Raw genomic sequence first — 24,194 nt, forward strand, 5'->3', positions numbered from 1 at the left:
TTTTTGCTCAGGTCCCATAATTCTACTTAGTCAGCCAATTCTTAGGCCTGGGACAAAAACAGAAATTGCTGGAGAAGCTCAGCAGGCCTGGCAGCATCTGTGGAGAGAAATCAGAGTTAATGTTTTGGTTCCAGTGGCCCTTCCTCAGAACTGAGTCTGAGAGCCCACATGTTTTTTTTTAACTTGCCCCAGCATTTAAAAAAAAATTGTCAGACAATCCACATTAGGTTACTCAGATCTATTCATGAAAACTGCTTCCATATTTTGATTTCTATTTTGTGTTTTGTCATGATTTAAAGAAAACTCTTCTTAAAGTTATCCTTGGGATTTCCTAACATAATTTTACCCTCAATCATCTTAAATTGGAAGGTACCTAACTCTAGAATTAGCTACTGACAGTGGAAAAATATTTGCTGTCACTGTGCAAATTTGCAGTACCCATTTTTAACATTGGGTCCTTCCCAGAGTTCAGCAGATTTGTCATAAATTCCATGTCTTGGACATTTCCAGGGAGAGGAGCTGACAGAGTTTTGCATTTCTTTGGATTTCAAGATTTACATCTGCTTGTACTTACCTTTGCCTCTGCATTCATATTTTGCAGACAACAACTCTTTATTAAACTCTATACCTCTGCTCACTACAAACAGAGATATAGCGATCTGCTAGTACATAATAATAATAGTGAGATTGCTAATTATTGAACGGGCATCGGTCAGCTCAGTTTGCTGGACAGCTGGTTTGAAATGCAGAGTGATGACAACGGCACACGTTCAGTTCACACACTGGCTGAAATTACCATGACAGACTCACCTTCTCCCCTTATTTGAGTTAAACAACTACTAGTTGTCTCTCTAATGACAGAGCATCTCTATGGTCGATATAATATGACGGCAATGGTATGCTTTAATTATTGAATGGTAAATAGAATAATTAAATGTTGCTTAAATCACCTTTGTATTTTTGAAGAGGATAAACCAGGAAAAGGAATATTCTTCTCTAAAGTTATTTGATTATTTGTGCCCTTATTAAAATTCAATAATGTATTACTTTTTGTTGTGAAAGTAATATCCCTCTGGTTTTATTTGTAGGTATCTGAATTTATACTGAGTTTGCCAGGTTGTGAAGAACAAGCCAAAGCATTTAGGCACGAGGTAAGCCTGAAGACATTGCTAGGCAACAAAAGTTAAATATTGCTTAATTTCTTTTTCTAATTTTTAAAAATCCAACATCAGGGCGGGTATATTATCTCATCCATCTGAATAGAAGAGTAAGCATTCCAAATCTGTTGACTTGATGAAATGACATGGTTAATTTTCAGCTTATTACTGTGAATCAGTTTTATTTTGGTAACAATTTCGGTGAGAATTTAATTCACTGAAAACGCAACCTCCTGCAGAGAATTAAAATCAGTCCCTAGATGTGTGAAAGCAAAATACTTAAAGCTGCCTCTTTCCATTATTATGAGGCTAGTGGTGCATAATAACAGGGATTGCAGGTCAAAGTAATTCATTGTACAGGAAGCATTTGAGGATTCTATCAGGAGATTTTTTTAAAAATCAACATGAAAATAAGGTTATTCAGAGTTATTACATTCTGTCAATCCTCAAGAAACAAATTAAAACCTTCAGATTGATATTGTACTACTTAAAACAAAAGCATAGAACAATTTAGTTTACTTTACATGAAAGGCAGCAAAAAGAAGTTATTTCATCCAAGCTTTTGTTATTTTTATCATGAGCTATTTTGAAACGTATCACTCTTTGTGGAGAATTGGAACATTGAATCGAAAAGAATTGGATTATTTAATTAAAACCTATGAGGCAAACAATCCACCTCCAGTACCATTCGTGGAATCTGATATAGTTTTCTTAATATCTGAAACGAAACCAGATTTATTTGGGAATGGTGAAATAACAGTTCAACCCTTCATCCGGGTTTATAAGGATTGTTACAGTCTCAATTTCTGGAACCCTTCTGTATTGTCCAGTATAATCTGGCAGTAATAAATTAGCTCCTGCATGTGGTGTGTACTTCCTGTAGGTATTCCTTTTTGCTAGTGGTCTGTTCTTGTTGGCTTAAAAGTGACAGCATGAACAGCATGTTTAAATATCTGAGCTCTTATGGCGTTGCTGTCAGTAATTCAAAGAATTACAGTATGACAGAGAAGGCTTGCGCCATTTCATGCGTACCATCAGGATCACTTGTTAATAATGTCTAAGTTAATCGCTTTCTATTTTTCTAGTGGTGTACCACACCAGTAAACCAATACCATAATTATAGAAAAGCAACATGTGACTTCTTCCTGTTCACTGTTTCACATATGTATGAAATAAAACATGACTTGAGCGGAAATTAAAATTACAAAAATCTGAAACCCGATCCAAACCTCCCTATTTTTGCTGTTGTCAGGACATGACCTGCAACTGGAAGTCAAGTTAGTTGGTCAGTAATTTTCAAACGTAAGCAAAGTTACTTTTCTGTCAACAGACTCAGCAGACTTTTAGACTTAATGGCTCCAATGCAAGTTTCCTAGGATTAACCCTGCATCTGAAGTGAATCAAAAGCAGCCAGACTTGGCAGGGAATCACTTTTCCAGCACAGCCTGTGCTTTCTCTGTCTCCTCCAGTAAACTTGTTTCTTTCCCTGTGATCTGTTGAGCTAACCTCTGACCTCAAAGTGTAAACACTCATTCCTACAAATTTCCTGCCTGACCTGCTATCTCCTCAATCTCTCCTCCTTTTGACAGTGCATGTTGCAATCTTCTTGCTGGCTCTCAATCCCTTCAATTCCCTGCTGCCTGACGAGTGCCTTTGGACACAGACTTTCCCACCCAACAGCTGGTCGTCCTCTTGCTCTGCTGTCAACAGGAAACGAAGAAGTTCTTCCATTAAATTCAGTAGGACCTTTGAGTGTTTCCTGGCTTCTACAACTTCTCCTGTACATTTTAAGGCCCAAATTTAATTCAAGTGGAAATTCCTAGGATGGCAACCTATAATTTTCCCATTCAGGAGCCTATGCTAATTGTTGAGTATGACAAAGAAACAAAGGATTGTAGGCACAAATAATTAGAAGGAAATACTCAGCAGTCAAGGCAGTGCTTATTTTTGAATATTAAATGCAGAAAGTGTGTAAGGTTGGGCCTTTCATTCCTTTATACAGCTAAGCATTTTTGTCATCTGTCCGAGAGGTAGTTTAAAATGCTAGTGCTTTTGCAATATGTGCAATCATTCATATATTCGCAACCCTTCTGCCTCATTTTCAGCTAAATTTTAATTCATGAGTTACAAAATTGTTCCAATGTACAGTGGATGATATCAGCAATGTTTCCCTGTTCACAGTGCAGTGTATCATTAGGAAAAATATCTATATCTTCTTCAAAGGCAGTATTCACATTGTGCATCACCGGCCTGGCATGTTCTTCGACACAGTGCAATGCAGTTCATTCACAGGCAGCTCATTTGTAATCACAGACTGTCCAGTACAGGGGTCTGTTCATGGTTTCCTGTCAGAAGCCATGATTCATTCATTATGCGCTAGTTGTTTGTCCTATCTCTATTTTAACCAGACTGTAGGTCACAGGTTGACTTCTTGGCAACAAGGGATATTAAACTGGCAAAGACAAAGAGCTGGCCCAGAATGAAATGCAGAGATCTGATGAACAGACCAGAAGAATGCTCAAATAACAGTTTCTGTGCCTGGTCCATGCTGCCAAGATATGTTGTGCACCCCCAATCAAATCTCCAAATTTATCAGTTTTGCATCCAGTGGAACTACCCGTACCACCATTGAGGGAATAATATGCGGAGAAGGAGAGACAGACTTTAAACCCTGTGCTGGTCTGTCTATTCCATTGCTCCTAAAAGGGATTTACTCGATTGCAATGGTTTGGAAGGTGGAAAGTCACCAAGCTATCATTGAGGGCACTTCAGGTGGCCATGATGTTTGACCTCAGTGTCTTGATGTAGATAGTACGACCGAACTGGCTATGTTGTGCTGACATGCTCGCTGGTGATACAGGTGATAGAGAAGCAGTTATGAGCTCTCAGAGAGGGCAGCAAGTGCTTCTCTTGTGGTACCATTTTCCAGTCTCTTGGGGCTCTGATTCCTATGCTTATATCTTTGAGAGATGTTCTAGCAGCTCCTGTCAAAGCTGTAGGATTTGGAGATTTTCAGGTTCTGGATTTTAAACAATAATGGTAAACCCATCATTAGAATGATTGTTAAGGGATTTGGTAGCATAGTGGTAATGGTTGTGTAATTCAGACACCCAGACTCACGATCTTGTGACATGGGTTCAAATTCCACCATGATGAAATTTGAACTCCATTAACCCGGCAAGATCTGGGGACTTGGGCCAAAATTGAGAGAGCTGTCCCATAGACTGATAAAATAAGAGCCTGAATGGGAGAGAGAGGGGGGAGTGGAGGAGAGAAAGAGAGAGCAGATCTCCAATAAAACAGCACAAGGAGAGGAAAGGAGGTCTGAGTTTGATCACAGCAAAGCCTGAGTTAATTGTTTGTTGCTTTTCAGAAATGTGTTTCAACTTCAGCGATTTTGATAAATATATAAATTTCTAAACTAGCACAAGGAAAGTGTGAATTTGTCGACACAGGAGTGGGACTTGATTTGTGTGTAACGGTGAAGAAGTTCTACTTCCTACTAATCTCCAGTTTTATAGTAAAAATACAAGTTGAAGTAAGTTAAAGCATTGAAAGTTACAATAAGTAATGAGGTTTAAAAGTATGAGTCAAGGTATGGCAGGGAAGCTTGGCAAAATGGAATGTCCATTCTTTGGTATGTGGCAGGGTTGTGAACATTTCTCATGACCTAGACAGGTCCACATGCAGGAAGTGTTAATGGCTGAAAAAACTTGAGTTCCAAGTTTTGGAGCTCAAGCAGCAGCTAGAGTTGCATCCATGAGGTGGGCAACTACACGGGGAGCGTGTTCAGACAGGTGGTCACACTGCAAGTTAGGAACAAGCAGGCAGGTAGGGAACCGGTGACCACTAGGCAGGTAGTGCAGGAGTTCCCAGAGGTCTGGCTTGCTAACCCTCTTTTTGCTCTGGATTTCGGTGAGGCAATGGATCCTTGAAGGAATGCAGCAAGAACCAAGCCTGTAGCACCATGGATGTAAGGTCAGTACTGATAGAGAATTCTTTAGTTAGGGGAACAGACAGCTGTTCCTGTGGCCATCAGTGTGACACTCGGATATGATTTGTTGGCTTCCTGTTGCTAGGGTCAGGGATATCACCGAATAGCTGCAGGGGGAGGCATTTGGTGGGTGTGGTGAAAAGCCAGACGCCATGATTCAGATTGGTACTAAAAATATAGGTAGGAAGAGCAATGTGGTCCTGTGGCTAAAATTTAGGGAGCTAGGTAGAAAATTAGCTGTCAAGATCCCTGAAGTAGTACTCTCCAGATTAATCTCAGTGCTACAAGTAAGGGCATAGACAGCTAGGAAGATAAAACAAATGAATGTGTGGCTTGGCTGGAAACTGGTGCAGGAGAGGGGGGGCTTTAGATTGTTGGGGCGCTGATACTGAGAAAGCTAGCAGCTATATAATTCAGATAGGTTGCGCCTGAACAGAAATGAGATGGAGCATTTTCCTTGTGCTGTTGGGGGGGGTTTAAAGTAACTCAGCGTGGATGTGGAAACCAGGAGAGAATATTAGAAAGTAATACCAGTGTGCACAAAATGCTGTGAGAGGCAGACGGCACAAAAATAAAAAAGTTGGTGGAGTCTGAGCAAAGGAGAATGTAATTAAATCCAGGTTGCACTGCATGTATGTGAATGCATGGAGTGTAGTTAGTAAAAATTGAAGAGCTGTTGACACTTCCTCTTTGTCTTGTGGGTTTATGATGCTGTGGTGATTACAGAGACCATGTATAAAGAAGGAGAGATTATGTCGATTAAATCCTGCCTTCAAATTGAGGACACTTCCATCTTTATTTCTGTGCTGAATGGCTATAGATTTCAAACAGATCTAGTAACTCAAAACTGGGCATTCCACAAGGTGCTGTTGGGCTTCAACAGCAGCAGAATTATATTCAAGCTGCGGTCTGTAACCACATGGCCCAGCATCTCCCCCTTTCTACTCGTAACTATTAAGGTAGGGGATCAGCTCTGGCTCAATGAAGAAAACAGGACAGAATGCCTGGAGCAGCATCATGGATACCTAAAACGGAGATATCAACCTGTTGAATCTACAATACAGAACTATTTATGTGTCAGACAGTGGAAGCAGAATGCAACAGATCTCTAAACTGTGGAACATATGGAATCTTAGCAGGTCTGACAGCATCTGTGGAGAGAAAAATAGAGTTGATGTTTCAGGTCCGATGCTGCCAGACCTTCTGGGTTTCTTCAGTATTTTCTGTGTTTGTCACAGATTTCAGTCTTTAGTTAATTTGATCTGACTACACATGATATCAAGAAATGGCTAAAGGTACTGGATACTACAAAGGCTATGGGCCCTGACAACTTTCTGACAGTTGTACTGACAACTTGGCTTGAAAATTAGCTAGCCCTTGCCAACCTGTGCCAGTCTATTGAAAACACACTGACCTACCTGACCATGTGAAAAATTGTGGAGTTCCAATCTCACTGTGGCAGATGAGATTTGAATTCAACTAAAATAAATATGAATTTAAAAGTCTACCAAATGGCACACGTTTGCCATGTGTCGATTTTTGTAAACCCTATCTGGTTTACAAATGTCCTTTCAGAGAAGGAAATGTGCCATCTTACATGTGTCTAAATGTAAGGTGGCTGACATGCAACTGCAGACCCACAGCTGTGTGGTTTATTCTTGACTTTCCTTTTGGACATTTTAAGAATGAGCAACAAAACTGGCCTTACCAGAAAAAAACCAACATCCCATGGTTGAATGAAAATAGTGATGGAACAGGTTATCGACAGTGCTACTAAGAAGCGTTTGCTCAGCATTAACCACCTGCTCACTTCCACTTGGCTTGAGGTTCAGTAGTGTTATTCAGCTCTTGAGCTCATTGCAGCCTTGGCCCAAACATGGACAAAAGGTGAGAGTGACTGCTGTTTACACCAAGGCAGGATTTGACTTAACATGCCATCAAGGCAAAACTGGAGTCATTGGTAATAAGGATTGGAGTCATACCTGGCACTTGGAAGAATATCGCCATTTCTTCATTGTCACAGGGTTAAAATTATGAGCTCCCTTCCTGAGCAGTACTGTAGGTGTACCTCTACTTTGAGGACTGGACCGGTTCTAGAAGGCAGCTCACAACCATCTTCTCCAGGACAGTAGGAATTGCTAACCTTGACAGTGATATCCTTATCCCATAAACGAACGATAAAAAGCTTGTATTTATAAAGCACTTTTCAAGAATTCAAGATGTAAGTATCGTAAATTCCCTGTAGTGTGGAAGCAGGCCGTTCAGCCCATTTGAGTCAACACTGACTCCCTGAAGAGCAGCCCACCGACAACACCCACCCACCTCATCCTTTCATTGTAACCCTGCATTTTCCATGGCTAATCTTCTGGCCTGTACAACCCTGGAGACTATGGGCAATTTAGCATGGCCAATCCACCTAACCTGCACATCTTTGGACTGTGGGAGGAACCAGGAGCATCAGGAAGAAGCCCACGCAGTCAAGGGGAGAATGTGTAAAATCCAGTCCGCAGACATACCAAAGTGGTTTGTGATACTTTTAGAAGTGTGATCAATAATATAATAAATTACATGGGTGGGGATTTTAACAACAGATGCTCTGAGGAGGATGGTATCAGCTATGGAGTTGGAAATGCAGAGTCTTAACAATGTCATGGCTATGTGGTTGGGAGCTTATTTCTGAATTGGACTTGGACAATTCTCTGAAGAAGGGATGGAGTAGATGGCTAGGAAACAAGGATGTGGTCGCATTTGAAGCGGATGGCTTTGGTCTTCCCAATATTTAGTTGCATGACTTCTGCTTCTGTAAATGTTACACAACAATCTGACAATTTATAGACAGTAAAGGGATCAAAAGAGGTGGTTTTGATTGTTGCGATGCACGTAAAATTACAATGTAAATAAGAATCGGAATGAACAGAACAACTACTTGTATTTTATGAAGTGACAAATAATGATTATACTACATTTGTGAAGTCTCATGTCTTTCATTTTCAGCCACATTAAATGCTTTAATCTTGTTCAAGTTTTAGCTTGTTGCAGTGATGGCAAATTTATTACTTATGTCATCTATTGTAGGCTATAACAGCTAAGGTAAATATCAGTGATTATGTCCTGGACCTAGTCTACCTGTGAACTATGACTTTGAAGATAATTAAAGATAAAAATTTAAAGTGCAAATGATCTTGGTGTGTAATTTGCATATAAATATGGTAATTAGCAACATGAAGATGAGATAGTTAATAATTAATATTGCTCTTGTCTGTTCGAAGTGATGGATTGCAGATAACATGTGCTATTGTCTTGTCAAATATTTTGACAGTGAACTTCTCATCTGTGTAATTAGTTTCATTTTACAGTGTGCATAATCTATCTCACTGGAGAATGAATGCAGTTTGCTAATTGCGCAAAGTCACTATTCTATCACCTTTAACCATTGCAGGCCAGAATACATGGCATGTTTTGTGTCAGAATAAGGTGCTGAATTTAATGACATTGAGTGCTATTACAACTGATTGAGATTTGCCAGAGGTTTTGAGATTGTGAATTTATTCTGATGCACAAGTGCAAAGTTCAAGGAATTTGTGAATGCCAACAGAAGACTGGGCTTTAGTCTTTTATTTTCAGTGTCAGATATTAATGTTCTTTATATTGTAACATATAAGGATCCTTTTCAGAAGTAAAATTTCCCTATCTCATCATAAAATAGAAAGTCCTACCTGTAAAAGTAATTAAGATAATGAGACATCATTTGCAGTGGCAAGACATCAAGCATCAATTACTGTTCATTCAGTGTTATGTAACATATTTAGGGTTTCAGATTTTTTGCATGGAAAATTGCTGAAAGAATGAGATGTTAGCATTGCAAAGAGGCAAACAGAGCTTCTAGGACCTGAGGAGGGCAAGCAACTCCATCTCCTTAATCAATCAGAATGAAAAATTGTAAAATAAACAGCACAAGAACTGAGAAGGAAGTATAAATTGTTAAAAGGCTGCTTAGACTGAACTTCTCTGGTGAGTTCACTTTATATCAATTGCATAAGTACAGGCTGTTCAGTGCATTTCATTGGTGTACTAGACTACAACACGTTGCTAATGGTAGACTAGCGCACAACCTGTACAGCAACATTTGAATTTCCTCATTTAGAGTCACGGCTGTGCTTTGTTTAGAAGTGCTATAACATTGTTGCTGACAGCAAAGGTAGTACAAAATTGATTTAGAACGTTCGCATGTACTTAATAGATGATTTTCTGAATAAAGTATATTTTTGAAATTTAAACAAATTGCAGCCTGGCACATTCCAAGTTTCAGGACCACCTGCGCTAAAGGTTGGGGCAGCTGCCACCAGGGCACAGTGGGGAAAGAACGCCATCTAGCATCTTCCTGCCAAAGTACAGTACGGGTCCGTTTAGATATCAGACCCTCTGTTTGCCTCAAAATGTGTGTAAATAGTGTCCTTCATAAGTAGGAAATGCCTTTGTGTTTTGCAACTTCAAGGAATGTCAGATTGCAATGTTTGTTCTTTCTTTGTATGTAAATACTGTACAGAACTACTTCCAGTGCCTGTGTATATATGTAAAGATGATTTTTATGAATAATGCATATTTTTACAGTCAAAAATTTTGCACAAAATCTACTAACCTCAGTTTATATTGACCAGAATAAGGGCCCATACATTTTAGGTCTGAAGTACTTGAGCTCCAATTTCCCATCAGCAATCCTGCCTTTCCATTGGAAAAATGCAGCTAGGGACTGGGGCGTAAGACAAGTTCGTGAACTCAGTGATCATGCAATACCGTACAATCCTCATCTTACTCCAGTGGCTATGTTCCTGGCTTCCTGTAATGCACATAGTTTCCAATAATTCAAGCTGATATGAGGCTGAAAGTTCATGATTTGTTACATTTGCTAACTGACAGTCATGAGGACACAATACTTGTGATTGTCTTCTATAAGCACCTGAGGAAGGGAGAAGGCATCATTGCAGTAGACAGGCTGTTGGTTAGCATTCATCATACACTAGCCCCAATGAAAACCTTCCCAAATCACCCATACTCCCTCATTTCCAACCGTTTTATGCCCGAAATAAAAGGCACTACACAAAAATTGCAGATAACAAGGTGTGGAGCTGGATGAACACAGCAGGCCAAGCAGCATCAGAGGAGCAGGAAAGCTGACGTTTCAGGTCTGGACCCTTCTTCCCGAAACGTCAGCTTTCCTGCTCCTCTGATGCTGCTTGGCCTTCTGTGTTCCTCCAGCTCTACACCTTGTTACCTCAGATTCTCCAGCATCAGCAGTTCCTACTAACACAAAAATTGCAACCACTTTATCCAACAATATTAACAACAATGCAAACAAAACTGATTTAGCCTTGTGTTTATACTCGGTTCCAATAATGTGAGTCTTCTTGCTTCGCTTGGTATTTTAATACAATGCCATCCCAGTTGCTACAACGTGTGGTGGTAAGCTGTTGGTTTTCAATAGGGGCTGCAGCACATGGCCTTGCAGGACTCCCTGAAACTGCTGTGGACTTTTGAGGCCCCAGCTTCTGACAGCATCAAATTGGAGTAGGTGACAACAATATGGAGGAGGCTTAACCAGAAGTTATATTGGATGGAATGGCTATGATAGGGGTATGAATGCTGACATTCTGTGAGAGAACAGCAGAACTGTGCAGTATGAAGCCATTGCCATTCCTCAGCAATCCCACAGCAATCCACATAATCTAAATAGTCTGTTGGAGCACAGATTGTGTAATTGCTGTTAGAGTCTGCATGCTCTATTGAGTGCTGATAACTGTAATCGTGGTAGTATATGTCTGAACCTATGTAACTGCAAGCATAGATCTTGTGAACCCAGCCTCAGTTTGGTTCCCATTACAGCACAGACTTTTGGAGACTTCTGTCTCTGTTGCAGTGGGGGTTGAGACGTTGCATCACAGTCTGTAGGTATTCCCATGGAGTTGGCCATTTCATCCTGGAAAGCCCTGTGCCCATACGTAGCTGGTCAACTCTTTGCTCCTTGACTGCAGATTCTGTAGCAGCTCTGCCAATATGCCATGCATATTTCTGTGTGCTATCCCATCAAAATTCCCTTCTCAGTCCTCTAGCAGAACTCATCTGTGACCTTGGATTCTGGGGAACTAGAACATGTGCTATCCTCTTCCGCTGGCCTTTTTGCTACCCAATCATGCCCTGTGATTCACAACATGCAGATGTCGAGGCTATAGTATCCTGTTAAAATCAAATGCCAGCATCTGAGCTAGTGGCTGTAAGTGTTAGATCAAGTCATAGTGACCCTTTATCCAAAGGTCTGCTTTCCTTCTTGCCCTTTTCGTCAAGACTTTCATCAGATCTGACCAGGTTGTAGGTCTTGGCTATCTGAACATGTAAATGCAGAATGGGAGGTTTGTGGTGAAGGATAACAGGTTTGGGTGAAAAACAAGAAGAGCTTGCTCACACCATATGCTGCTTGCACTTTATATTAGATTGTGGATTCCAGTGTTGCAGCCACAATTTCAGAAATAGTACTAGGATCATGCACAAGGGAGTCGTTAGATCTGTCTTGGCACCTGAATCTGCATGGCAGTAGCCTGTTAGGCTTGAATTTGAATCTGGATCCATGATCTCCTACACCAATCTTTGACTTCACTATAAATCCTTTCCAACAGTGTTAGCAACCGTCATCATATCAAAGTTAGTTGTTGCCAGGCATCATATAGTGGCTTGATCCTAATTCTAAAAGGATACAGGATTGCTGCTTGATGAAGAGATAAATAAGTTGTGACAGTCTGTTGCATTTTGGGCAATGACGTGCAGAAATCTGTGTCTGTGGTTCCACACTAATTGGACATTAAAGCAGTGAAATCCTTTTTGGTTGCCTTACTGTGTGTGTTGTTGACAGGAACTTGTAAGGTAACATGAGTGCAATTTCTTTCACCAAGCACTGGTAAAAATCCAGCAAGGGGATTATAAATTAATTGCCAGTTCACTCATTTCTCTAGCTCCTTCATCAGATATCAGAGCTATCCTAATGAATAGCGCATTACACAAGAATAGATATCAAATTGCCCAACCTGGCAGCAGTAAATTGTAGCCTGGTGGCCAGGAAATAGGTTATCTTGCTGAGCCAACGTGAGCAATATCCCAGCTATTGAAGTTGGTGGATCTCCATAAAGGATTGAGTAAAATTCTTCCAGCACTTTGGGGGTGTAAACAGAGATAATTGATGCATGAAGTTTGAGAATGTTTTTGAAAAAGACCTTCTGAATCCACACTTTCTGATAATTGTGTATCTGTTGGAAGCTCAAGGTAAATAAAGTCAAGGAGTCAAATGCATGTCTCAAAGATTGGTATGGGAGGAGTGACTTTCAGCTCATGAGACATTGTCGCCAGTATTGGAGTGTAAAGGAGCTGTTTTAGTGATAATAGACTTCACTTGAACTGTGCTGAGACCAGTGTCCTAGCGAGTAGAATAGCAAGGACTGTAGAGAAGGCTTTGAACTATTGAGAGGTAATGGGTTGGGAGAATGGTAATGATGCTCAGAATGAGAAAGAAAGGGACAGTGGGTGCAAATATTTCTTTTAAAAAAACAGATAAGGTCAGGGGGAGAAATAACATAATACTGAACTATTAACTCATTACTTACATGTATTTGATGTTCATAATAAAATGGATGAGTTAATGCTACAAATGCAGGTTTATGGGTATGACCTTATGTCCATTACAGAGACTTTGTTACAAGGAGATCAAAGGTGGGAACAAAATGTTCAGGGTTTTGTGACGTTTCAAGTGGACAGGCTGGAGGGAAAAGGTTAGTGGGGTAGCCTTGTTAGTACGAAATACAATAAGTACAACAGAAAGAAATGATCTTGAATCATATGATGTAGACTCCAAATGGATGGAGGTAAAAAATAACAAGTGGAACAGCACATTTGTGTGAGTAGTCTATAGGCACCCTGCCAACTGCAAGACTGTGCACAGAGCATAAATCAAATAATGAAGGCATATAAAAAAGGCAGTAACCATGGGTGTTTTTAATTTCTTGTAGATTGGGAAAATAGAAATTGGCAGAAGTGGCCATGAGAGGGAATTAATACAATGTGTTGGGGTTGGGGATATTGGCGATATAGGCCAGCGTTTATTACCTATTCCTAATTGGCCAGAGGGCAGTTAAGAGTCAACCACATTCCTGTGAAATTGGAGTTGCATATAGGTAGATAAGTAAGGGCGGCATATTTCCTTCCCTAAAGGACATATGTGAATCAGATATTTTTATGACAATCTGCAACGTTTACATGGTTGACATTGGGCTAGCGGTTTTAATTCCAGATTTTTATTGAATCCAAATTTCATCATAGTGGATTTGGACACATGTTCCTAGAACATTAACCTAAAGCTTTGGATTACAAGTCCAGTGACGTTACCACTTCTCCTCCACTACTCCACGGACAGTATGTTATGGAGCCAGTCAAAGGTCAAATTATTTTGGATCTGGTTGATGTGAAATGAGGTAGGTTTCATAAATGATCTCAGAGTAAATGATCTCTAGGAAATAGCAACCATAAGCTTGCTAGAATTTAGAATTTGTCTTGCAAGTGAAGGACTTTGATCGGAAACAACAATGTAACCTTAAATAGGTGAGGTTGGAAACAAAAACACAAATTGCTAAAGAAACTTGGGTCTGGCAACATCTGTAGACAGAAAGCAGAGTTAACATTTTGAGTCAGAATTGGTTGGAATGGACTGAGAAAGAAGTTTAACAGAAAAGGCAGTTGATAAACCATGGTAGACACTTAAGAAAATAGTTCATGACTCTCAACAAAGTTATATCCCAGTAGTGAAGAAGGACTCTAAGGAGGGTCTAAACTGGGCATGACTAACCAAGGAAGTTGAGGTTGATATCAAAGTGAAAGAGGAAAAAAATCATACAATGTAGTGAAGATTTCTGGTAAACCAAAGCATCGGAAAAGTTTTAAGCATTAAGAAAAGATCAATTAAAAAATAAAGGAAGAAAATGAGTGTAAATTAGCAAGTAATGTAAAAATGGAGAGAGAGTGCTTCTTTAAATGTATGAAAAGAAAGAGCAGCCAAAGTGACAGAGGCTCTTTGAACAATGAGGTTGGGAAATAATAATGGGGAATCAGGAAATGACCATGGAGTTGATAAATATTTTGCATCTGTCTTCACATTAGAGGACACTAATAGCATTCCAAAAATACTAAATACAAAAGCGAAAGGTCAAGAGGACTTAACAACAATAACTATCTCTTGGGGGGAAGAAGGTACTGAGCAAACTAATAAGGCTAAAGGCCTATATGTCCCCTGGGCCTCAGGGGTTGCAAATTGGGATACTAAAGGAAGGAGCTACAGAGTTTATGGCTGCACTAGTAGTAATCTTCCAAGAATTCTTAGATTCCCAAAATACCAGAGGATTGAAACTGCTAACTGCTGCTATTTCAAAACTGAAAGGAGACCAAAGAAAAAGGTCATTTAGTTTTTCATCAGTCATTGGGAAAACATTATAATCTATTGTAAAGGACATAGTGGTAATGCATATAATGAAGCAGAGTTAGAATGGCTTCATCAGGAGAAGTTGTGCATGACAGATTCATTGGAATTTTTTGAGGAGATAAGCAGGAAATAAAGGAGAAGATGTTCAGTAAGGTACAGCATATAATAGGATAACCATGGTGTTAGGGGTAGCATCATGAAATGGATAGAGAATTGGCTAACTAGTAGAAGACACAAGAATAAAGCGCATTTTTAGGATGGCAATCTGTAACTAATGAGTGCCACAGCGATCAGTGCTGGAGCCGCAATTCCTTACAGTACACATCAAAAGACTTGGATGATGGAAGTGAATGTACTATGGCCAAATTTGCAGGTGACATAAAAAAAGGTAGGTATGCAAGTGGTGAGGATGACAGCATCTACAGAGGGATGTAGGCAGGTTAGGTAAGTGGGCAGAAATTTGGCAGATAGAATCTAGTGTGGGAAAATGTGAGGTTGTGCAGAGCAGAGGTGAATATTATTTAAACGAAGAAAGACAGCAAAAAAGTGGCAGCATGGATGGATTTGAGGGTCCTCATTCATGAATCACAAAAAGCTAGCGTCCAAGTTCAGTGGGTAATAGGGAAGGCAACTAGACTGCTGTCCTTTGTTTCAAATGGAATGGAATATAAAAATAGGAAAATCTTGTTAAAACAATACAAAGCACTAGTGAGACCACATCTAGAATGCTGTGAAGTTCTCTCTCCTTAACTAAAGAAGGATATCCTTGTATTGATGAATGTCCAGAGAATGATCACTAGATTGATCCCATGAATGGAGGAGAGGTTTAGTAGGTTGGGCTTGTACTCATTGGAGTTTGAACACATGAGAAGTGACTCAGTTGAAACATATAAAATTCTTAGGGGATCAACATTAGAGATGCTGAGAGTTTGTTTTGCCCTTTCAGCGATTCTATGACCAGAGTAAGGTGTCACACATTTAAGATTGAGATGAGGGAGCATTGTTTCTCTTGGATGGTGGTGAATCTTTACCGCAGAGGGCTTTAGAGGCCGGTTGGTTAAATATATTCAAGGTTGGAGATGGGCCAGTATTTAATCACTAAGGCAATCAAAGGTTATAAGGAAAAGACAGGAAGTTGGTGTTGAGGATCTCATTTAATGGTAGAACAGATTTGATGGGCTGAATGGCCTACTTCTGCTGTAATATCTTATGGTCTCAGGATCTTTACTGTTGCCTTGAAAGACTGGCTGTTGTGCCTCTACCTTTTCTTCCAACACAGATATCATAAAAGGGAGGGGGTCACAGTAATCTGGGGTCATGTTTTTGATATAAATAATAAAACGAAAAACATTCTGGAGAAACACGTCTAAATAAACCTTGGAGACATTAAAAAAAAAAGCACGAAATACTTGTTCAAAGTAAAGGTATGATTCAAGACTGCTGGTCTTTGTTGCATATTGATCAACACAACGAACTTCATGGGACTTCAGCTTTTTATGAAACATGTTCTTTGAATATTTAAAAGAGGGTGTTTGTGTACTTCATGTTTGAAATTGTCAATACAGAACAAATTCTAAGCGAAGTATCAAATCTGTGTAGATTGTTAAACAGAAAGCAATTCTAAAAATGAAGCAGAAAATTTTTGTTGCAAATATGTAACCTAGTGTGCTTTTCCTTAACTAATTTACAGCCTACAAGGGAATTTGAATTTAAATAATAATATAAGCTGGGTCAAAATCCTGGAACTCCCTCTCTACTGGCATTGTGGATCTATCTGAGCACATGGATTGTAGCAGTTCATAAAGGTAGTTCATCGCCACATTCTCGAGGACAACTACGGAGGCTTAATAAATGCTGGCTCAGTCAGAGCTGCCCATGTCCAATGAGAGATTTTAAAAGAAGAGTGGTATTATTTCAGCATGATGCTTCTGTTTTAATATTGAGGCTTGTCCTTTTAGGACCGAGATGAGATTTTTTTTCTTCAGAGAGTTGCGAGACTTTGGAGCTGTCCACCTAGGGAAGCTGGTGGAGGCAGGGTCATCAAATATTTTTAAGTCCGAGGTGAATAGGTTCTTTATAGACAAGGGAATCAAGGATTATTGGAGTAGATGGAAATGCAGAATTTGAAACACATACATCAGTCATGATCTTATTGAATGGCAAAGCAGGTTTGAGAACTGAGCCGTGTACTTTTTGGTTTTGTGAACAGAGCCAAGCAAGAATAATTGTTGATTCTTTAACTGTAATTTACTATAACTTTCAATAATGTTTAATGCAGTCACAAGTAAGGACTTGTGTGCTCAACCTGAAGTGATACATTTCCTTAACTAATTTACTGGAAAAATACTGAGAGAGTTTTAATTGCCATGTTGAACCTTAAAATAACTATGTTAATTCACTCTAATTGGGACATATAAGCCCTTGAGTTCCTAAATTCACTTAATTGGCTTATAGTGTGTATTTTGTTGAGATGTACTTTGCCTTCAGTTATGAAGGATTGGAAAGGCCTGAGTGAATTGAAGCTCAGCTGGGACATCAGATGTTTCGGGTCTGATTGGCTGCAGGTCAAAAGATTGAGTTGTGGCAGCATTTTTGATGTGCTGAGTTTCAATTCTCAGATGGAGCATGGGAGAGAAATGCAAAGTGAAAATTTAGTGCCCAAAGGGACAGTAGAAAAGCTAGAGTAAGTTTTTACTTTCAGAACTGTATTTGTAATTTGGCAGCATACATAAATCAAAAGCTAGGCTTGTACAATGTGCATAGTGCAGGGGACTGAAGAGAGGAAGAAAATATATAAAAATGCAAGTTCAACATTCAATCATTTTCTTCTCTATTTTTGTCAAAGAATAATTATCTGGCTTTCCTGCTAAGTAAGTTACACATGAGGATATGAATCTAATAAATAGGCTTGATAATATAATGTCAGGAAATGCATTATTGAAGTGTAATTTGGACATTAGTAGGTGCGAAGGTGCAGTGCCGTAATGTGCAAGTTCTAACGTATGAACATGCAGACTGCAAGCCATAATGGAGAAGCAGTTGCATAATGGTAATGTCACCGGACCAGTAATCCAGAGGTGCCAGGCTAATGTTATAGGGGAAAAGAAACTAAGAACTGCAGATGCTGGAAATCAGAAACAGCTGAAAAACCTCAGCAGGTCTGGCAGCATCTGTGGAGAGAAAGCAGAGTTAATGTTTCAGGTCTAGTGACCCTTCTTCAGAACTAATGGTAGCCAGGAAAAAGTTGGTATATATGCTAAAGCTTGGGTGGGGGAGAAGGGGAGAAGTAAATGATCGGTGGAGATGGAGCCTAGAGAGAGAGAGAGAACAACAATTGGGTAGACAAAGCAATGGGTAAAGGTCAGCCTGGGAGAATCAGTAGCTGCTAATGAGGACCATTAGTGGCTGATAATGGGTTGTTTATGGTAGCAGCCCATGTGATACAATGTGGTGTGTGAGGGTTGGGGTAGAACATGGGAGAACATGCTCAGTCCTTAAAATTGTTGAACTCTATATAGAGTCCTGAAGGCTATAGGGTCGCAAGTGGAAAATGAGATGCTATCCCTCCAGCTTGCACTGCAGCAAACCCAAGACAGATTTGTTGGCCAGGGAACATGGTGTATTGAAGTGGCAGGCAATAGGAAGCTCAGGGTCATTTTTGCAGACGGAGCATAAAAATAAAAGCAGTTCTAACCCTAACCCAGCCTGTGTTTCATCTCCCCAGTGTAGAGGAGACCACATTGTGAGCAGTGAGTGCAGTAGATTAGATTGAGTGAGGTGCAGGTAAAGCGCTGCTTCACCTGGAAGGTATGTCTGGAGCTTTGGATTGAGCAGGTGGAGGAAGTAAACGCACAGATGTTACACCTGCAATTGCAGGGGAAGGTGCCGTGAAGATGTAAGGGGTGAGGATGGGAGGATGGGGTGTTCTGGAGGGAACGGTCCCTGGGGAAAGGCTGATAAGGGAGGGGAGGGGGATAGGTGTCTGGTGGTGGCATCACCAACTAACCCCATCTCCAGTCAGGGTTTACTATCCTTTCTGACCTTCTGCTCTCTGAACATTCTGTACTCAACAAATGTCAGTTTTATCCTCCCTTGTGAATTTTGGGCATGACATGACATTTGAATTCTTCTTTCATTGCTTTTATTCGATGTCTGTTTCTTTGTACAAGAGCCTTCTCTCCATCCCACAGATCCCATCATCCAGCTCCAACACTCTTCACCCAACGAATAGGTCAAGTACAGGTAAAAGGGCAGAGGGGGACCTCTTCCTTTGGCCTTTTACCTGCACTCAAGCTGTTCATTGAGAACTGTTGACATGACGTTGGTCACTTCAATCTCTCTGTCCCCCCTTACCCGTTCAAAGCTATTTCCCTCTGAATTGACTGCACTCCATGCTCTCAGAAGCAACCCTGACTTTGTAATCAAGCCTGCTGATAAGGTGGTGCTGTTGTTATCTGGCAGATTGACCTCTACATTGCAGAAGCTGAGCACCAGCTCTCTGACACCTACTATGTTCTCTGGACCATGACTCTTCCAGCCCACCACTGTCAATAATCTCATTTCATCCGGTGATCTCCTCCATACTCCCCAACTGCCTCCAAGCTTATTGTCTTCCAACCCCACATAGCCCGCTTCAACCTCCTTCCCAAAATCCACAAACAGAACTGCCCAGGCAGACCCATTGTTTCTGCCCCACAGAACTCAGCTCTTCCTGCTTCGACTTTTGATTTCTTTTTTTCCCCCTTGTCTGGTTCCTTCTCACTTACGTCTACGATTCTTCTGACTCTTTATGTCACTTCCAGAATTTCCAGTTTGAGAGCTCCAGCCATCACCTCTTTGCCATGGATGTGCAATCCCTTTACACACCTGTTTCTCATCAGCACAGTCTTGGGGCTCTCCATTTCTTCCCGGAAAGAAGGCCTGAACCATTCCTACCCACCACCAGCCTCCTCCACCTGGCCGAGCTCGTCCTCACCCTGAACTACTTCTCTTTTTACTCCTGCCACTTTCTTCATATGAAAGGGATGGCCATGAATACCTGCATGGGCTCCAGTTATGCCTGTCTCTTTGTGGGTTATGTGGAACATTCCTTATGCCAATCCCACCAGGGGACCCCACCCACAACTCTTTTTCTGGTGCATCGATGACATCATCGGTGTTGCTTCCCCCTCTCATCTGGAATTGGAAAAGTTTATTAATTTCGCTTCCAATTTCCACCCTGTTCTCATCTTCACCTAACCCATCTCTGACTCCTCGCATCCCTTCCTTGACATCTGTTTCCATTTCTAGAGATAGTCTAGCTACCAATATCCACTACAAACCCACTGACTCCTACAGTTACCTAGAATATACATCTTCACACCCTGCTTCCTGTAAAGACTCGATTCCATTCTCCCAGTTTTTCCATCTCTGCTGTGTCTGTTCTGATGATGCCAGCTTCTACAAAGGGAGCTTCCGCAATGTGTGCCTCCTTCCTCAATGGACAACTCCCTACCATTGTTATTGACAGGACTGTCAGCTATGAGCCATCCATCTCCCATACTTCAGCTCTCAACCCTTCTCTTCCTCCCTGCAACAGTGATAAGATCCCCCTGGTCCTCACCTGCCATCCCACCACCATCCATATCTAGAGGACCATTTCTGCCATCTCCAGCGGATGATGCATTCCCTTCCCCTCCCTTGTCAGCCTTCTGCAGGAGCCATTCCCTCCAGGATAACTTGGCTCACTCCTACTCCAGTCACAGCACATTCCCACGGTATCTTTCCATGCCACTGCAGAAGGTGAAACACCTGGCCGCTTACTATTCCTTCACCATTCAAGGTCATAGACATGCCTTCTAGGTGAAGCAGTGCTTTACCTGCACTTCACTCAATCTAGTTCATTGTATTCGCTGCTCACAATGTGATCTACTCTACGTTGGGGAGATGAAGCCTAGACTCTGTTCTATTCGCAGAAATGACACTGAGCTTCCAGGTACCTGCCACTTCAACATGCTACTGTGTTCCCTGGCCAACATCTTTCTTAGGCTTGCTGTAGTGTTCCAGTGAAGCCCGGAGCAAGCTAAAAGAATGGCATCTCATTTTCCACTTGGAAACTGCCGCCTTCATGACTCCATATCGAGTTCAATAATTTTAGGGCCTGAGCACCTTCTCCCATGCGATTACCCCAACCCCCACACATCAGGCGTTGTCATCACATGGGCTACTACCACAAATAACCCATTGCTAGCTACCAATAGTCCCGATTAGCAACTATCGATTCTCCCGGCTGACCTTTGTCCATTCCTTTGCCTGCCCAGCTGTGTTTCTCTCTCCCTAGGTTCTATCTCCACATATCTTTTATTTAACCCCATTGCCCCCACTCCCATCCCATCTTCAGGATATATATCATCCTTTCCCTAGTTACAATGTGTTCTGAAGAAGGGTCACTGGACCGGAAATGTTAGCTCTGTTTTCTGCCCACAGATGCTGCAAGACTTGCTGAGTTTTTCCAATTTCTGATTAATGCTGTAGGATCACAGATTCAAATCCCACCAGTGCAGCAGCTGGTGAAATTTAAATCCAGTTAATAAATAAAGATTTCAAAGCTAATCTCAGCTAATAGATAGATAATGAAGCTATTGTTGATTATCTTAATGTCCATTTAAGGGGGAAATCTGCTTTTGAAAATGGCATAGCGAGCTTTTCAGTTCGTGGTCAATTAGGGACAGACGTGTTGGCGTTGCCAGTGATGGCCACATCGTGTGAAAGAAAGTTACACTTGAAGTTGACTCAGTACGATGAAGAAACTGCAGTATATAAATGTATGGTTCTTAGATTTTTGTTTTTCAGATGCTGACTGTTTAGAGCATTGTTGTTTTGAATTGTATTGCCCAAAGCACGATTAACAACTATTGATGTTACATAGTATGTTTGATTATAAATTAATACATATAAAATTTTTCTTTTAGCAAATTGATGGAGAAGCACTTCTACTACTGACGCAGACAGACATTGTGAAGATAATGAGCATTAAACTGGGACCAGCTCTGAAAATCTACAATTCCATCCTCATGTTTAAAACTACAGAGGAAAACGGGCAGAATGAGCTTTGAAAAGACTCAAAGTAAAACACTGCAGCTGTTGCTGGCCTGTTTCTCAATTCAATCTCCTCTTTAATTCAAAGCACAAGAACTCTATTACTGAAAATGAAATTCTAAAACAATACTACTGGAATATTTACTGTTGACTTGGCAAACTCACTTAGAGTGCATTCACTTTCAGCAGTGTGGTACTAAACTAAGAGCTCATCTCCCACTCATTGCCTCAGGACTTAATTATGCAAATATCTGTCCAGTTATAGCTGGTATGGACTCTTTGTGATTGATCCTTGAACAGTATATTTCAAAATGGCTGAAGGGTTTCTTCCAAGAACTGGACACAATCTAACAGACACTAAAGTGGATTAATTGTGTTTATTGTTTTATTCCTCCATTTGCTTGCAGTGGAATGATCTTTGTTGTTTGTGTATAGAATTGTTTGACAGATTTCAATATCTGGTAACGTAACATTTCATTATTCACAAGTAATGGAATGTTCATATGGATATATATATTTTCAGAAGTTAACATTGCTGAAATTAATTTAACTGTTAGGTTGTATACATCTTAGAAATTTAATATCCAAACTATTCAGGCAGTTCTTAATAGTTAATTAAGACAAACACAATTGCTCATTCCCAGATTTAATTAAAATGTTCTCTGGTTTATTAAATATTGTGTTATTGCTTGATACAATAATCATTTGCTGAATGGGTTTATATAAATTAAAAAATGAATGAACTGCAGGCACAGTGTACCCTTTTTGTTTTAAGATCACGTTAGTATATTTTTCTGTGGATTTGGACAGCATTTTTCCGTGTGTGTTGGGTGCCTGACATCTCAGGACAAAATGGCAGTCTGAACTGAACCTGCACACTAGCATTGCAGCGAGACATGGAGCTGTCCATCTCTTAACTTGTGTCTGTTTTAGGAATGGCTGGTTATTTGTTGCAGGCCAAATCAGAGGGTCCGCAGCTTGGGAAACTTTGCAGCCTTCCTCAGGGAGTGTAGTTCTGAAGCAGATCGGAGATTGAAAAAACACCTCAACACCTTAATGCGAGGAAGTTTAAAATAGAATTTCAGGCTGATTCAGCAGGCATGTGGCTTGTTGGTGGGGAAACCACTGTGCCTGGCTCAATTTGGCTGCAGGGTCTATGTTGGAGTCGTTGGTTCCAATCTTATTCTACTGGAATGTCGCAAGGGGGAAATCTCCATTAAATCAATGGTTGTCATGTGGTGGGCCACACACTGCTGGAGACTGCCAACAGACTGCTAATATCTCCAGAATCAGGAGTATACCATTCATGGCATCCATTCAGCAAGTGTCTGCTGCTGGGGAACGATCTTTTATTTCACCTGCCCCTCATCCTCAAAGATTTTGCAATCAAATATCACAAAGCTTTCCACTCAGGAGATCGGAAGCTTCTGTCCTTTTGTTCACAATGTCACTCACTGTGAGCTCTTGAGTGGACAGTTGGATGGGTAAATTAACTTGCCCCGATTATGATGCTAAAGGTTTTCTGATCATGGGTGTCAATAGCTGGAACATTAGGCCAATAAATCGGTCATGCTAACTTATTAATTCTGATTCAAAATGTTCTCATAACAAACGAGTGAGAACATTTTGTCTATTAAAGCTCTCCTGTGATTTTTATTTTACTGCATTAGCTCTGTTTAATGTTTTAGCGAAGATCTGTAGCTCAGGTTGCGGTTGGAGTTATTGGTTGGTTTGCTGAGTTGAGTGGTTTTCATGCAAACGTTTTGTCTCCCTTCTAGGTGACATCGTCAGTGCTGTGTATAGCCTCCGTTGAAGCGCTGTTGTTCTGTCCCGCTCTGAATTTACATGGTTTAGTCTGTCATGGTGGGCAGTCTTGATTCCAGTTTTGTACTGTAGTTGTATGTAGATGAGATCTGTTTCAACACGTTTGTTAATTGTATCAGTGGTTGAAAACCAGGCCTCCAAGAGTTCTCGTGTTTGTCTTTGTCTCGCTTGTCCTAGTACTGTAACTTTGCCCCAGTCAAATTGATATCCTCCTATATTGGAGTGTATTGAAATGAGGGAGATTTGGTCGTGCCGTTTTGCTGCAAGTTGGCGTTCATGTATCCTGGTGGCGAGTTTCCTGCCTATCTGTGCCATATAATATTTCTCGCAGCTGCTGCATGATATTTTATTAATCATGTTTTATATATCACATGCAAAACAGCACAACCAATTCTCCCTCATTTCAATACACTCCAACGTAGGATGACATCAGTTTGACTGGGGCAAAGTTACAGTACTAGGACAAAGACAAGCACGAGAATTCCTGATGGACTGGTTTTCAACCACCAATGCAATTAACAAACATGTTGAAATAGACCTCATCTACATACCAGTACGGTACAAAACCGGAAACAAGACTACCTACCATGACAGATCGGACCATATAAATTCAGAGCGGGACAGAACAACA

At 40.7% G+C, this 24,194-nt stretch overlaps 1 protein-coding gene across 1 annotated transcript in view; it reads left to right on the forward strand.

The window, feature by feature from the left end:
* The window catches only part of LOC109912959 (L3MBTL histone methyl-lysine binding protein 3), a 135,833-nt gene extending 113,346 nt beyond the window's left edge, over positions 1-22,487 (forward strand). The window contains exons 16-17 of the mRNA XM_048597043.1: positions 1,089-1,151; positions 21,613-22,487. Coding sequence (XP_048453000.1) covers positions 1,089-1,151; positions 21,613-21,756 — 207 coding nt within the window. The 3' untranslated portion in view covers positions 21,757-22,487. The remainder of the gene's footprint in view (positions 1-1,088; positions 1,152-21,612) is intronic.
* Positions 22,488-24,194: the final 1,707 nt, after the last annotated feature.

The sequence above is a fragment of the Rhincodon typus genome, chromosome 5 (assembly GCF_021869965.1).
Source record: "Rhincodon typus isolate 14 chromosome 5, sRhiTyp1.1, whole genome shotgun sequence".
Lineage (NCBI taxonomy): Eukaryota > Metazoa > Chordata > Chondrichthyes > Orectolobiformes > Rhincodontidae > Rhincodon > Rhincodon typus.